This window comes from Xenopus laevis, chromosome 6S (genome assembly GCF_017654675.1).
Source record: "Xenopus laevis strain J_2021 chromosome 6S, Xenopus_laevis_v10.1, whole genome shotgun sequence".
In the NCBI taxonomy this organism is placed as follows: Eukaryota; Metazoa; Chordata; class Amphibia; order Anura; family Pipidae; genus Xenopus; species Xenopus laevis.
Genome location: NC_054382.1, coordinates 106,189,204 through 106,202,444, shown reverse-complemented (window position 1 = coordinate 106,202,444; position 13,241 = coordinate 106,189,204). Strand labels below are relative to the sequence as shown.

The window sequence follows — 13,241 nt, the reverse complement described above, 5'->3', positions numbered from 1 at the left end:
TTTCTTTGTAATAATAAAGCAGTACCTTGCACTCAATCCTAACTAACATCTAATCAATCCTTATTGAAGGCAAAACAATCCTATTGGGTTTATTTAATATTTAAATTATATTTTAATAAACATAATTCACATTACAGAAAGATCTCTCATCAAGAAGAATTCAGGATAACAGGTCAGATGCCTGTGCTCTATAGTTCTTTCATTCATGGCTTTGAGAAGCATAGTGATCTGCTTTGTGTCAATTAAATCGAGCAATTAAAAAATTATATTTTTCTCTACTTACACAAGCGGAACATTGGGAAAATGCAAGCACAGCACGCTAAGGGGTTATTTATCAAAGTCCGTATTTATCTAAATTTTTTCTGCTGCAAACTCCAATCGGTTTTTTTACGCTTATTTATTTTTACGTTTTCCCGACAATTTGCTTTGCGGGAGAAAATCCGATTTTCAAAATTTTTTCGGATTTTTATCATCCAATTTTCAAGTTTTTCACAATATTTTTTTAATTTACACCTGAAAACTCTGAAAACTTTGGGGTATTGCCCGAAAACCCAGCGCACATCAAAAAATCATTGGGACTTCTCCCATTGACTTATATGCAACCTCGACAGGTCTGAGATGCCGGATTTTCAGATTCGGACTTTTCCATCCTCGGGGTTTAATTAATTCTGAAAAATTCGTGATTTTTTAAGTCAGATTTTATTTAAAAAACAAAAACGCGAATTTTTTGAGATTTTTGCATTCGGAGTTTAGTAAATAACCCACTTACAGTTTATATTTGCCATTTCTGTCACCGATAATAAGCAACAGAACTAGTAATAATAATATATAATTATAATGAAAAACTACATCTGGTGATATTTCTAGATTAAGAGAATAGAATAGAATAGGTATTTTAGGAAGGTTAAAAATTACAACATTCAGAATGAGTTTCTTGTGGGGAATTATGATACAGTATAAACAATACATTCTCTTTTTATTAATTCCATGTGTTCTGTTGGTTATGACTTTATTAGTGCAGCTCTGCTGCTAAATATAAAAACTTGGTAAATATTCATATTTTTTTTCTATTTCTTACCAGTATATCTTCACTTTTTTTGTGTAAACTGAAGATTCTCTTCTCTATCACCAATGAGACATGGGTAAAACCATTACGTTTGTGTATAAGCAAGGTACCTTTTATTGGTTTAAAGGGACATGATGTAATTGTTGCCCAGGAATATTAATTGGGAGCCACTGAAGAGCACACAGCTTGTTGACATAAGGCTTGAGTAAGGCTTTTTTAAACACAGCTGTATATCCAGGCACCACTATGGATTCATTTACATAATACTATTTTCTGAAGCTGCAAGGTTGACTCAGACAGCAGCACACCACTCATTCCAATTGTTCTCTTTAAACCAATAAGGTCTGAACAAGGGAACCAGTGTGGTTTGCCTCCCTGAAACCAAAAAAAAAACCCCTCTGGATATGTGAGCAGATCTACCAGAAAACCCAAACAAATAGGAGGGAAGAGGATTCTAATTCTTTGTCTTGGGATCTGAGATAGTATCTGTATTTACTGAGAAAGGAGCTGACTTCAGAGTTCCGGCTGATTGCTGGAGCTTGATGCTACAGTGCATGCAGGCAACCTCCGCAAGAGCAAGCTACTGTTAAAGTCTTCCTGAGAAAATCCAATGTGTTAATTTCCTTTCTCCAAAGCAGTTCTTTCCTCCCAGACATTCAGGCTTTTGAGCCTGCAACATTAATCAGGGATTTTCCTCCAGAGGTCTGGTTTTACCTTCCAGAAGCAGACAATTCAGCTGAGATGTTCAGTTTATAAGGCTCTCTTGGAAGCAAACGTACAAGTGAACTGTGCCGAGGAGCTGTTCCTTTCAAACATGCTCAGTTTATAAGGTTTCTTAGGAGCAAAACACACAACTGTACTCTCCCCAGGAGTCTGCTGCTGTTGTTGGAGTTATTGAATGGAGGGAACGTGGAGGATTTGTCACTGACAGAACAGATATCTGTGAGTATAACATTTCTTGAATAATCTAAACAATAATACAAATGTTTATATTGCATTGGTGACATTCTCTTTGAGGCATGTGAAATAACTCATACCATTACACTATACTTTCATACAGTTAGCAGAAAGGAATATTATTGTTATTGCAAATTTCCAGCAGCGTTTTGGAAAGAATATGTCTCACTTTGCAAACATACAGCCCTGTCCATCGTTTTTTCTGTCTACTGAAATACTGTACATCTGTCGGCAACTTCAGTGTCTGCAGTTCTTTTACAGATAAAAAAATGTGTGGCAAATGTTTTCATACTTCATTATTCTACAGATTAACAGACAAATAAAAAAACAATCCTTCGCACGATAACATATTTATATATCAGTTCTACCAATACAAACACCAACAAGAGTTGCAATCTTTTATCATGAAATGCTTTTTATTTTTGCTATATATTATAAACATCCTTAATAGCAATTTTATTAAAATAAAGGAATAAAGAGCCGATCCTATCACTTCACAGACATTCTGCTCCATTATCTAACATTCACGCATCAGCTAACATATATACTATTAAATAAAACTGACAAACAAATGTGTGAATGTTTCATCCAAATCATTGTCGATAATGTGTTTTTGTTATTCAGCATCTGCGGTCTATTGAGTTTGCCACTGAATATGGAAAAATGGAAAAAAGCATTAAAAAAATTACAAACACACATTTTCCCCATTGTCATATAATTATTATATAACTGTCTCATCCCTCTAATTTATAGTGAATAGCTAAAATGATTACAGTTCACAATTTGTTTAAGAACAAGCACTTTTCTATTATATAAACAGCACTTCAAATATATATTATGGCAAAACTTGGCCTCACACACATATATAATGGCACTAATGTTATTATTAAACCTTTTCTGTGCCGCTTTTCATATAAACAAATTGAACAGTAAGAAAATGACTCTGCCTGTCTGTTTTCCTTGGAAAGACTGAAAAAACAACTCAACAAAAATGTCTCGCACGTCAGCTACATTTATTTTGATAAGACTCATACTTCCATTTTGAAAAACATCTAAAACATCTTTTCCTTTGGAAAAACAGCTTTAAATTATAGTCATTTTATGAAAAAATTGCTTCAAGTAAGCAAAAAATACAAGGCTCAAAAAACCCATAATTTGCTTAGATTCTGCTTTTTTTTGCTTGAAAATTTCCAACCCGGTCCCATTTACAGTTTACGTTACATAGGTCATTATTAAACATTTGGGCTTCGTCCTAGATCTGCTGTCAGGCGCTTTTGATTTTGCCATTTTACAAAGTATAATAAACATTAAAAAAGTCATGAATTTTCCACTGCATCCTGAGCTCTGTGGTAGGGAAAATGTGAGAAAATGTGAACTTAAAGTCTTGTTTGATGAGCTTGCTAAGCAAGCCTGCCGTCTGGAAATAATTTTTCGAGGTTGAAGAGCATGCTATTAACAGATTTAATGTGGCCATTCAATAGATTGTTTGATACGATGCAAAGTTTAACTCTTCCGTGATCAAAGGCCCCCCGGCAAACCGAGGCACAGCAGCAATTTTCAGGCTTTTATACTCTTTAAAGAATAGGAGAGTTTGTCTGGCCTGTCAGTGAAACCTACATCTGTGAAGAATTATACATTTAATTAGTAAAAACAGGAGACTTAAATGACCTCATTAACTAATCAGAACTTGAATTTGCTAGCCTTAAATTTACATCGATGGAGTCTGTTTTTATGAAAGGGTATTGCGCGGTGTCAGGGGTTGCAGCACCCCATGCTGTTAGAGATGCAGTCGGGATACTCCGTGGGGTCAAGGAAAATATGTCTCATTTACGTGGCCTCTGGAAAGTGCTGGCATTTTATTTTAAACATCAAGCTGCTTTGTTTAATATTAGGTTCTTTTTTTTTTTTTCGAAAGATACTTTTTCTGTCTTTTGAAAAAAAAAAAAAACTCTGTGGGCTGTTTCATGTCACTGGGGTTTTTTACAAAGTGGAAGCGTTCCATACGTCTATCACTTATCAAGCCTAAGTGTGGGATCGCTTAAAAATAACACATACAGTGGTGAAAAAATAAATGTCAGCACTAAGCAGAGATATATTTTCCTTGTCTCGATTTTTTTTTTTTTCTTCCCCCTGCTTCTACATCATAATTTTTACCATGCATATAAAGAGGGTTAGGGGAGCATGTGAAGTGTAGCATTTTGTAAACTGTAACTAATTTCGCTCACATCTGTGTCTAATTGTTGTCTGCATTCTCCTTCTACAGAATACATTTATTTTCTCTGGGCCACTCTGTGGATTCAGCTGACCAGCCTAAGTGAGGATTAGGTCTCTTAAAGTTATTTTGATTAAGGAGCCATTTCTTCTTAATCTGGTAACCCATAACAGATGGCTTAACCCACTGAGTGCCTTGTAGGTCACTAACGCTTGTCCCTTTCCTTGAACAAGAACTTTTACATTTTGTCTGTTGACACGAGTCAAACATTTTCTGCCCAATGTGAATATAGTAAGAGCTTTAAAATTACGTGGATAGAAATCGTACGCAATGCAACTATATACAGAAATATTTAAGTATTTACTTTTTCAGTAAATAAATTTACATTTTTGTAAACACTCAATAAATACAAATTCATAACATTTATCTAGATATGCCTTCTGTATGTGGAATGTGAAAATAAAAGTAGTTACGAAGGCTTCTTATTTTCACTGGCAGCTCCAGGCGTTTAATATCAGCAGTATCCGTAAGTCCTATCACCTTAGCTACTTTGCCATCAGCAGAATATCAATTATACTTTGCCTATTTGAGCTGCAGAGAAAAGGGCTGCGTTGGTGCCATGCGATAATACTTCCTCGCATTACTTTCTATCCAAATCAAACTGTTTGATGTTGTGCACTATGGTTTCCTTTTTTTGTGTGTTAAAGTCAGTGCTTCTATGGAGATCAAGGCAAAACAAACAACAGAAAAAAAAAATAGAAGTGAAGTTTGTCTGAGTGAATATATTGCACTTAAAATACCTCATCTTTAGCCTTTGTTTAGTGATCATCAAAGAGATGTCAGTTCAGGTCGAATGGAAATGCACATCAAAGTTTTTGGATACAGGCATTTTAGACAATACATCCCTGTTTCTGATGAAGAGTTTGTTTATGCTTTCATGGTTGCGAAAGCCTTTCTACACCTGGACGTTTTACTCGGCCGTAAAAGGGTCCCCTTATGTTAATTAATATTGTTCTTATTCCTTTATAAAAGGTAAAAATGTATCAAAGGCAGCAGGACACTGAAATATGATTGCATTATCAGCCTATTATTGTTCTGTATTTATGACTGTAACTTCCCAAAGTGCTAGCTGTTATAAACAAGCATTATTCTAACAAAAATCGCACAAATATATAATCAATTTTTGGGCAGAAAACCACATTATAAACAGCACACATAACATATAGGCAGGCACTAAAACCTGTGCCAAAGCTACATGTATTTGGTGTATAACAAACAGACAATATAATATTTTAGCATTTTAGACCTAGTGATACATCCATGCACAAGCATTCACCTACCCTCTGATATTGCTCCAAAATAATTCTCTGCAGAATGCCTGACAGCTTTTATTCCGTGTTCAGTATCCACTTAATTCCAATTAGAGCAATAAATACTGTCAGGCTGAACAGGAATCATTTACAAGATAATTTCCCCATTTCCAGATCACTTCTGAAGGCGACTCTGTTGAATGAAAGGAAAAAATAAAAAGAACAAAATGTAAAATAGTGACGATTATAAGATCAGGACATTGATTCGTCAGTCGAGCTAAAGGGCGAGAAAGGGAAGCATTTTAAGCATTGATAAGAGAAGATGAAAGATGCTTTGAGGGCACTGCTGGGTGTAATGCTTGAGCTACTTCAGTTATTGTGCTTATTCTGCTAATAGCCACCTTTCTCGAGCACCTTGTCCTAACTACCTTAGGGAAACTGCTTTGCATGTTGATTGGGGGAGGGGAAATCCTTTTTTTGCAGCTGTCATAGACCAATGATGAATCACTATCCCTGCCATTTGGCTGCCTTCCCCCTGACAGGGAGAAAGAGGAGGAGAACAGCAGGGAGAATCCACAGTTGAGACTCTAAGTTAAAGACAATATGACTTTACTAGCACAGTGTCTTCTCCTGCGCTTGGTCTCACACTGATAGTCTAACAATCATTGTAACTTCCACTTCTGCCTCCGCCGGGATCTATATCCATAACAGCATGTGCATTGGGACTTTATAGGTGTACAAAACAATCCCGCTCCAATGTTGCAGTTTCCTGAAGTCACAGGTAAGGAAAACGTTGCTTTTCGTTCACTGAAAATTACATTTATTTTCATTTTATTTCATGAGCCTGCTGTTTAATTAAAGTTCTTAGTCTTTATCATCATATCTCTAAAGAGGGAAGCATGAATGATGTTGTTATTTTTCTTTATTATCTGATGAAGTCAACTCTGCAAATTATCGTCTATAGCGCGCTTATTATATAGTGCAGAGAAATGTGTTTAAAGGGCAGTGCAGGAAGCACGTCCGTCCATTTCTTCAGTCCAACGCTGTCTGCATTGCGACTGTGCTGTGATCTATAAATGAACCCTAATGCTCTTATTGTGTAACTTGAGTAGCAAATATACCATGGATCCTGGGAGCTGACTGTAGTAAAATATATCCTGTGAGCTGGGAGTCTTGAAGAGCTAGCAAACACTGATCACTGGATAGAAACGCTCATTTGTATATTACATTGAAATATAAAACCCCTTACCATTCAAGAAAAGCTGTAGAAGCGCTGTTACAAAGGCCTCGCAATACAATATGTATTCAATTGGGCTTGGTATATTCATTTGAAAGGAAGTTTTTTAGTGTTGGTTTTTATTGGTGACTTTTAATCCCCAGATTTTTTGTATGAATGAGGATCATTCCCTAGAATTAAAAGGATTTATTGGAACTCTCTGGGTCAGCGCATTTGCTTGAGGGACAGCTGAGTGGAGGATGACAGTACCAAAGTATTCTAAAGCCTGCATGGATTGCCTTTATATTAACCTTATCCCTATTCAATTGGGCATGCTTTATGTAATCCGCAAAGCAAACAACAGCACAGACATAATAATGTTTTAATGCTGCATTTGTTTCAACGGAAACAGACAGATAATTAAGCAGTTTGCCAGAGTAAACACATACATCACGGGATATCTCATCCCCTGTCACAAGGCTGAAGGCTATATCACTTGCTTCAAGTGTCTGGAAGCCCCTTACAATACTATGGGGTGATGGTGGCCATTGGAGAGTGCTGAGTGCTAATTTCCCAGACAGTAGGCAGTTTGCACTGATATAGCAGATTGTTATCTCCAACAGTAAAGAGAGAATTATCTCTGATCAGATGCTTAGAGAGAGAATCACATTAGTCACACGTTGGCAGCATTTACAGCTAGGAATCAAATTCAGGATTGATGCATTTACGTATATGTTTTTATTCCTAAAGCAATGGTTTAGATATTTCTAATGACAGCATTAGGAAATGAAAGTTTTGCAAACATTCTAGCTTCCTATTTAAATTGCTGTAATTGTTTTCACTTGTGGCTCTAGTTAAATTACAGCTCCCAGCACCTTGAAGTGTTGCCAGGGTTGTTGATGTGTGTTAGTTAGTCAATACGGGCATATAAATAAGAGGGTAAAACTGTATGAATCAGTGCTGTCCAACATGCAACTCTCCAGCTGTTGTTAAACTGCAAATCCCCAGCATCCCCCAGACAGCTTTCAGCTGTTAAGGATGAGGGAAGCTGGACATACTTGTATGTATATAGCTAACAAATCGTATACAATTTAATACAGGTGTGGGATCTATTGTCCAGGATGCTCAGGAGCTGAGGTTTTCCAGTTAAGGGATCTTTCAGTAATATTGATGAACATACTTTAAATATACAAAAACTATACTATATTATAAAACCCAATGGGATTAATTATATTTTAGTTGGGATCAAGTACAAGGTACTGTTTTATTATTGCAGAGAAAAAAGGAACATGAATTATTTGTTTAAAATTGAGTCTATGGGAGATGGCCGTCCCATAATTCAGAGCTCTCTGCATTAAGGATAATATAGGAGCTTGTTATGTCATTCATTGCTACTTATGCAAAATAGGCCTTGATTGCGAGTTACCTGAGCAGAGATGTCTGGAGGGTCACACGGCTCTGAAATGCATTTCTCTTGTTTCTAGGTCTATGGAAATGCAGGATCTAGCCAGCCCACATAGTAGACTTAGTGGCAGTGGTGATTCTCCCAGTGGGACAGGCCTCGATAATTCCCACATAAACAGCAATTCCATGACACCAAATGGCACAGAAGGTGAGTCCCATCAAGCCATTGTATTTATGAACCATTTTATTGTTCCCGTCTGAGACAGTGTTTGTTCTGGGTAATGTTTGTTGTTTTTAAGGCTTTTGTACCTAGTAAATGTACAAGCCATGAAACCCAAAAAAAACCTTTGTTCATGCCATGACTTTGTTGATGTTATGGGTTATTCAGAGAGGGGATGGGGTCTTCTGCTGCTTCTTGCTGTGCAGTAACATATGCTACCAGATCTTTAATTTGCGTGCTAATTATTTACCCATGTGTGCTTGCAAAACTAATTTTAGCCCATGAGACAAGCTGAGATAAAGTGAATTGCTCCCAGTCCACTGTTAGTTCAGAGTAGGCCTAAGACTAGGATCCCTCATTGCAAATACAGATAAATATCACTAAGCTATTTGTTAAAATGTAAAGCAATAAGTGCTATCCCCTAATGGGAAAGTCATTAACACACCTGTAACAATTATGCTAACCCCATTCACTTTACAGTTGTATAGAAACCCCAGGGCTTGGTTAATGGTTAGACAAATATATCTCCATTGATGATGTGTTTATAGCAAGCATAGAACCATATTACATACATTAAACGAGAGAGAAAATATTAGGGAGACTATACTGTAATCAAAAATAGCCCATATACTAAGAACAAGAACAATATCAATATGTAAACACTTGTAGGAGCTGCCATGGTGTAATCTTGCCTGAAATGTGACATTAGGGTTTTATTTGAGAATGAAGAAGAAGCTCTGTTATATATGGTAGAGTTTTCATTTTTGTTGGTATATTTTAGATTTATTTGCCATATGTATAGGTAAATTCTGGATGGTACCTGTACTATGGGATCCTGAATGCTCTGGACCAGGTGTTTTCCAGATAACCAGTTTCTGTTTGAAATATTTTATTCGATTTTCACAATAAACCATAAAAATCAATATGATAACAAATAGTATGCAGAATAAGAAGATTAATACAATGACATATTATACAGAATGTATAACTTACAATGAAGTAATATGTAAAATAAAATAGAAACTAACAAGAACTAACTATCACTAACTAAGCCAGTGGACGCATAGACATTCTTAAAAGAAAAATAAGAAAGAAAAAGCCCATTGTCTTGGGAATGTCAGATAACCCCCTACGAACATTTTACAATTGAAGAAACTGAGATATTTGACTTCTGGTATTGGAGTCACAGAACTCAAAGTAAGGAGACCATATAAGTCTAAATGATTCTTTGGAATTATTTCCTTTAATTTTTACTAATAAAGCTTCCTGCCAACTAAGCTGGTTCATGTAAGATAACCAGTTTCTGGATAAGAGATCCCATACATGCATATGCATGAACTGTGAATTGCAAGTATCTTAAAACCAGTAACCCATTACTAATACTTTCATTGTGACACAGTTTAAAAAGTTACTGTAGATATATTGATTTGATAAAAGTCATGCAGTAATACCCCATATAATATAATATTGTATCCTGATATTATTTGTAAAAATCTTTGTTTAAACTTCACAAATATTATATTATATTATACAGGTAAAATTAAGACATTTCTGCTTGAAAATATAGTAAAATTGATTTGCGAACTATAAATATTTTTATATTTGTTTTGTGACATAAATATTAAATCTTAAACATCAAGGCATAATTGTGTGCCCAGACACTCATATTTGCATGTAGATCAGCTGGAGCAGCCATATTGGCTAGGTCAGCTAAAAACTCTATATGGAAATCAATGGAACGTGTTATGGAAAACGTTATGATTGTTACTGGACCCTAAGGCAGAATGAATGGTCTTCCCATGACCTTAACCAGCCAGTGGCATAAAACTTCATAAAACACAGTTTTGAGGCAACGTCCGAACTTCTGAATCCTTTTTTTTTTTTCTTGGCTCACTATTTATTATACCAGTATTGATGTTTAATATGGGTTAATAAAGGGCCTGTTATACCCTGTCTAGTCATCCCTCAGTACAAGCTAGACAAGAGTTTTGATGAAGGATTGTAATTCTTTCTTTTTCTTACACACTTTTTACTGGTTTTGTATATTCTTGGCTAAGTGTAACCATATATTATGGAGGGGTGGGAGTTGGTAGTTAAATGGCATGGGTTACAAGAACTGAACAGAAGGCAAAATACAAAGTTCCGAATCATGTCAATCACAGCAGATTTAGAACACAGAATAAGGTTGATGGATGTTTGCTTTCGTGTCTGTCCAAATGTGTTATATGTGTTTATGTTTAAAGGACTAGCCACCATAATCAGAATCCCCTGTCTTTGGTTAATGAATATTTGTAGAACTGTTGTATTTATGTAGACGTGTATTATATATATATAGGGTAGGAAGTCACTGATTATGCTGCCTGTGGAACCCTATGACAGTAGACATACCGAACAAGTGAGCTCCCAAAAATGTCCAGATTAGTTTCAGTGTAAATTTTTGTATTATTATTATGCATATATCTATCATGTAATATTCTAATACAGGTATGGGACCTGTTGTAAAGAATTCTCAGGACCTGGGGTTTTCCAGATAAGGGGTATTTCTGTAATTTGGATAACCAAACATTGTCTACTAATAAATCATTTAAATAATAATTAAACCCAATAGGACTATTTTGCCTTCAATACGGATTAATTATATCTTAGTTGGGATAAAGTACAAAGTACTGTTTTATTATTACAGAGAAAAATGCAAATCATTTTTTAAAAACTTTCATTATTTGGATAAAATGTTGTCGAACGGAGATGACCTGTAATTTGGAGCTTTCTGGATAATGGGTTTCTAGATAACATATTCCATATCTGTATTTTGCTTCTTGTGATATTTCAGACTTATTCTCATCTTGGAAAATTCTGAATTTCAGAATCACTGTGAAACCCTTTACTAGAGAGAACAAAAAGAAAATCGAAACAAATCGCCAATGAGTTGTTGATTACTCTGCTTAATGGTCACCTGTAAGCTCAAATTTCAGAGAGACTGTGAGGCCTATTTATCAAAATTATCGAATTTGTGAGGTTTACAGTTTTTTTAATATTTCGAATAAACTCACAATTTAAAAAAAACTTGAATGTTTGCTTATTTATTAAAAAACAGAATGTAAAAAACTCTGTTCAACACAAAGTTGAATACCTCAAATTCTTTAAGTTTGTAGGCTTAAAAAACTCGAATTTGTGAGTTTGAAAACCTGAATTAAAAGTCAAAAACTCAAATTTCAATATTTTTTATTGAATTTTGCATAGGACAACTCCCATTGGGGGAAACGTAATAAAATTTGCAAAGAGCAAAACTTTGCGAATAAAAATTCACCTTTTGCAATATAATATACTTTGTAAGGCTTTTATTGCATTGTGAATCTTAATTGCACATTGTAAACCTTTAACACCTGCTCTGGAGTTTTGTTAAATATTTTTTTGCAAAAGATGCATTGCAATTGCAAAACGTTCACAAAAGCAATTTGGTTGCAAACTTTGACAGGACGTTGTTTAGTCAAAAATGGAGCAAACATGGACGCTAAGGTTTGCAAAGGTGTTTATGAGCTTTTTTTTAGCTAACAAAATATTTACATTCCCCCAATTGACTTCTAAATGAACTTGCCAGCTTTAATATGCAGATTTATTGCTTAATAAATACCAAACATTCATTTTTGAAAATATATTTCAGAATTTGTGAGTTTTGTGCAAAAAGATTAAAATAACGGCAAAAATTCTAATTCAAACCTTGATAAATCACCCCTTTAATATATGACTAGTGTCTTGAAAAGGGACCTGCTTTTGAGAATGCTTGTAAGAAAACATAAATCAGTTGTTTATCAAAAACTGGAATACAAATTTGTAAAAATTCTTATACTTTGAGAATGTGAAGTTCTTTGGTTTTTTGGTTGATCTTAACTCTGTTAGCTCTATTAGAGTCATTATGAGTTTTATGGCTGAACATTGGCCATTGATAAACTAATTTAACATGTAAAGAACTTTTTTTTCCAAAGTCCAAATCCACAAAATAAAAAATTCGCTTATTTTTAACCATAAAATCAAATTTTTTAGTGGAAAAAAAACTTGAATTTTTCAAGATTTATTATATCCCGACCATGGAAACAGTCTGAATCAGAAAATACACCACCTCAGACCTGCCTAGGTTGGATATTAGTCAATGGCAGAAGTTACTGTGGTCTGAGCTGGAATTAGCCTGAAAATCTGACTTTTTCTGACTTTTCGAGCAAAAATACAAAAAATTCAGACTTTTCAGGACGAAGCCCGAAAAATGTAAATGATTCAGGAGAAAACTGCGAAAAAATCACACAATTTGGATTTTCGTTGGATTTGTTCGTGTTTATTCCAGATCCGATTAAATTGTGATTTTTTAAATAATAAATAAGCTCCAATTGTGGATTCTAGCTTGGTTGGACTTTTTTTATTTAAACAGTCAGAAAAATTCAGATTTTGATTAAAAAAAAAGGCCCCCTATGTGGTTAAAATTAAAATTCCGAAAGCCAAGTGCCCAAACACACATGGCACTTGCTATGGAAGGGACTATATAGACATACTGTATAGACAATGCTTTAGAAGGCAAATAACCTCCAGGAAAAGGGCTTATTGATGGAAAACAACTTTTATTTGTGATGTTCTTTTAAACTGAGATTTGGTTTTGTTTGAAAGCTAGCCCCCTGCTGTGCTGTTTTTCTGCACAAGAATGGCAGGCTTTAAGGTAAAGGCATTTGGCCTGCTCATTTTATATTAAAGACAGGTATTGTTTATACACCATTTGTGAGGGCATAGGTGATGCCCGATAGTGAAATGAAGGCAATGAACAGTTCTCCACTTAATGTTGATTAAATCGAATGAAAGAGCTAATGTAAATA

General features: G+C 35.0%; 1 protein-coding gene across 6 annotated transcripts in view; it reads left to right on the top strand.

Annotated features, from left to right (window-relative positions):
- The first annotated feature begins 1,296 nt into the window (after positions 1-1,296).
- The window catches only part of eya1.S (EYA transcriptional coactivator and phosphatase 1 S homeolog), a 78,884-nt gene continuing 66,939 nt past the window's right edge, over positions 1,297-13,241 (top strand). For 2 of the 6 annotated variants that reach the window (XM_018223795.2, XM_018223793.2), the window contains exons 1-2: positions 6,133-6,326; positions 8,246-8,373. In XM_018223795.2, the coding sequence (XP_018079284.1) occupies positions 8,250-8,373 (124 nt within the window). In that variant the 5' untranslated portion in view covers positions 6,133-6,326; positions 8,246-8,249. Of the gene's footprint in view, positions 2,009-6,132; positions 6,327-8,245; positions 8,374-13,241 lie in introns of those variants that run through there. The other 4 variants (XM_018223794.2, XM_018223791.2, XM_018223792.2 and 1 more) reach the window with 3 other exon arrangements.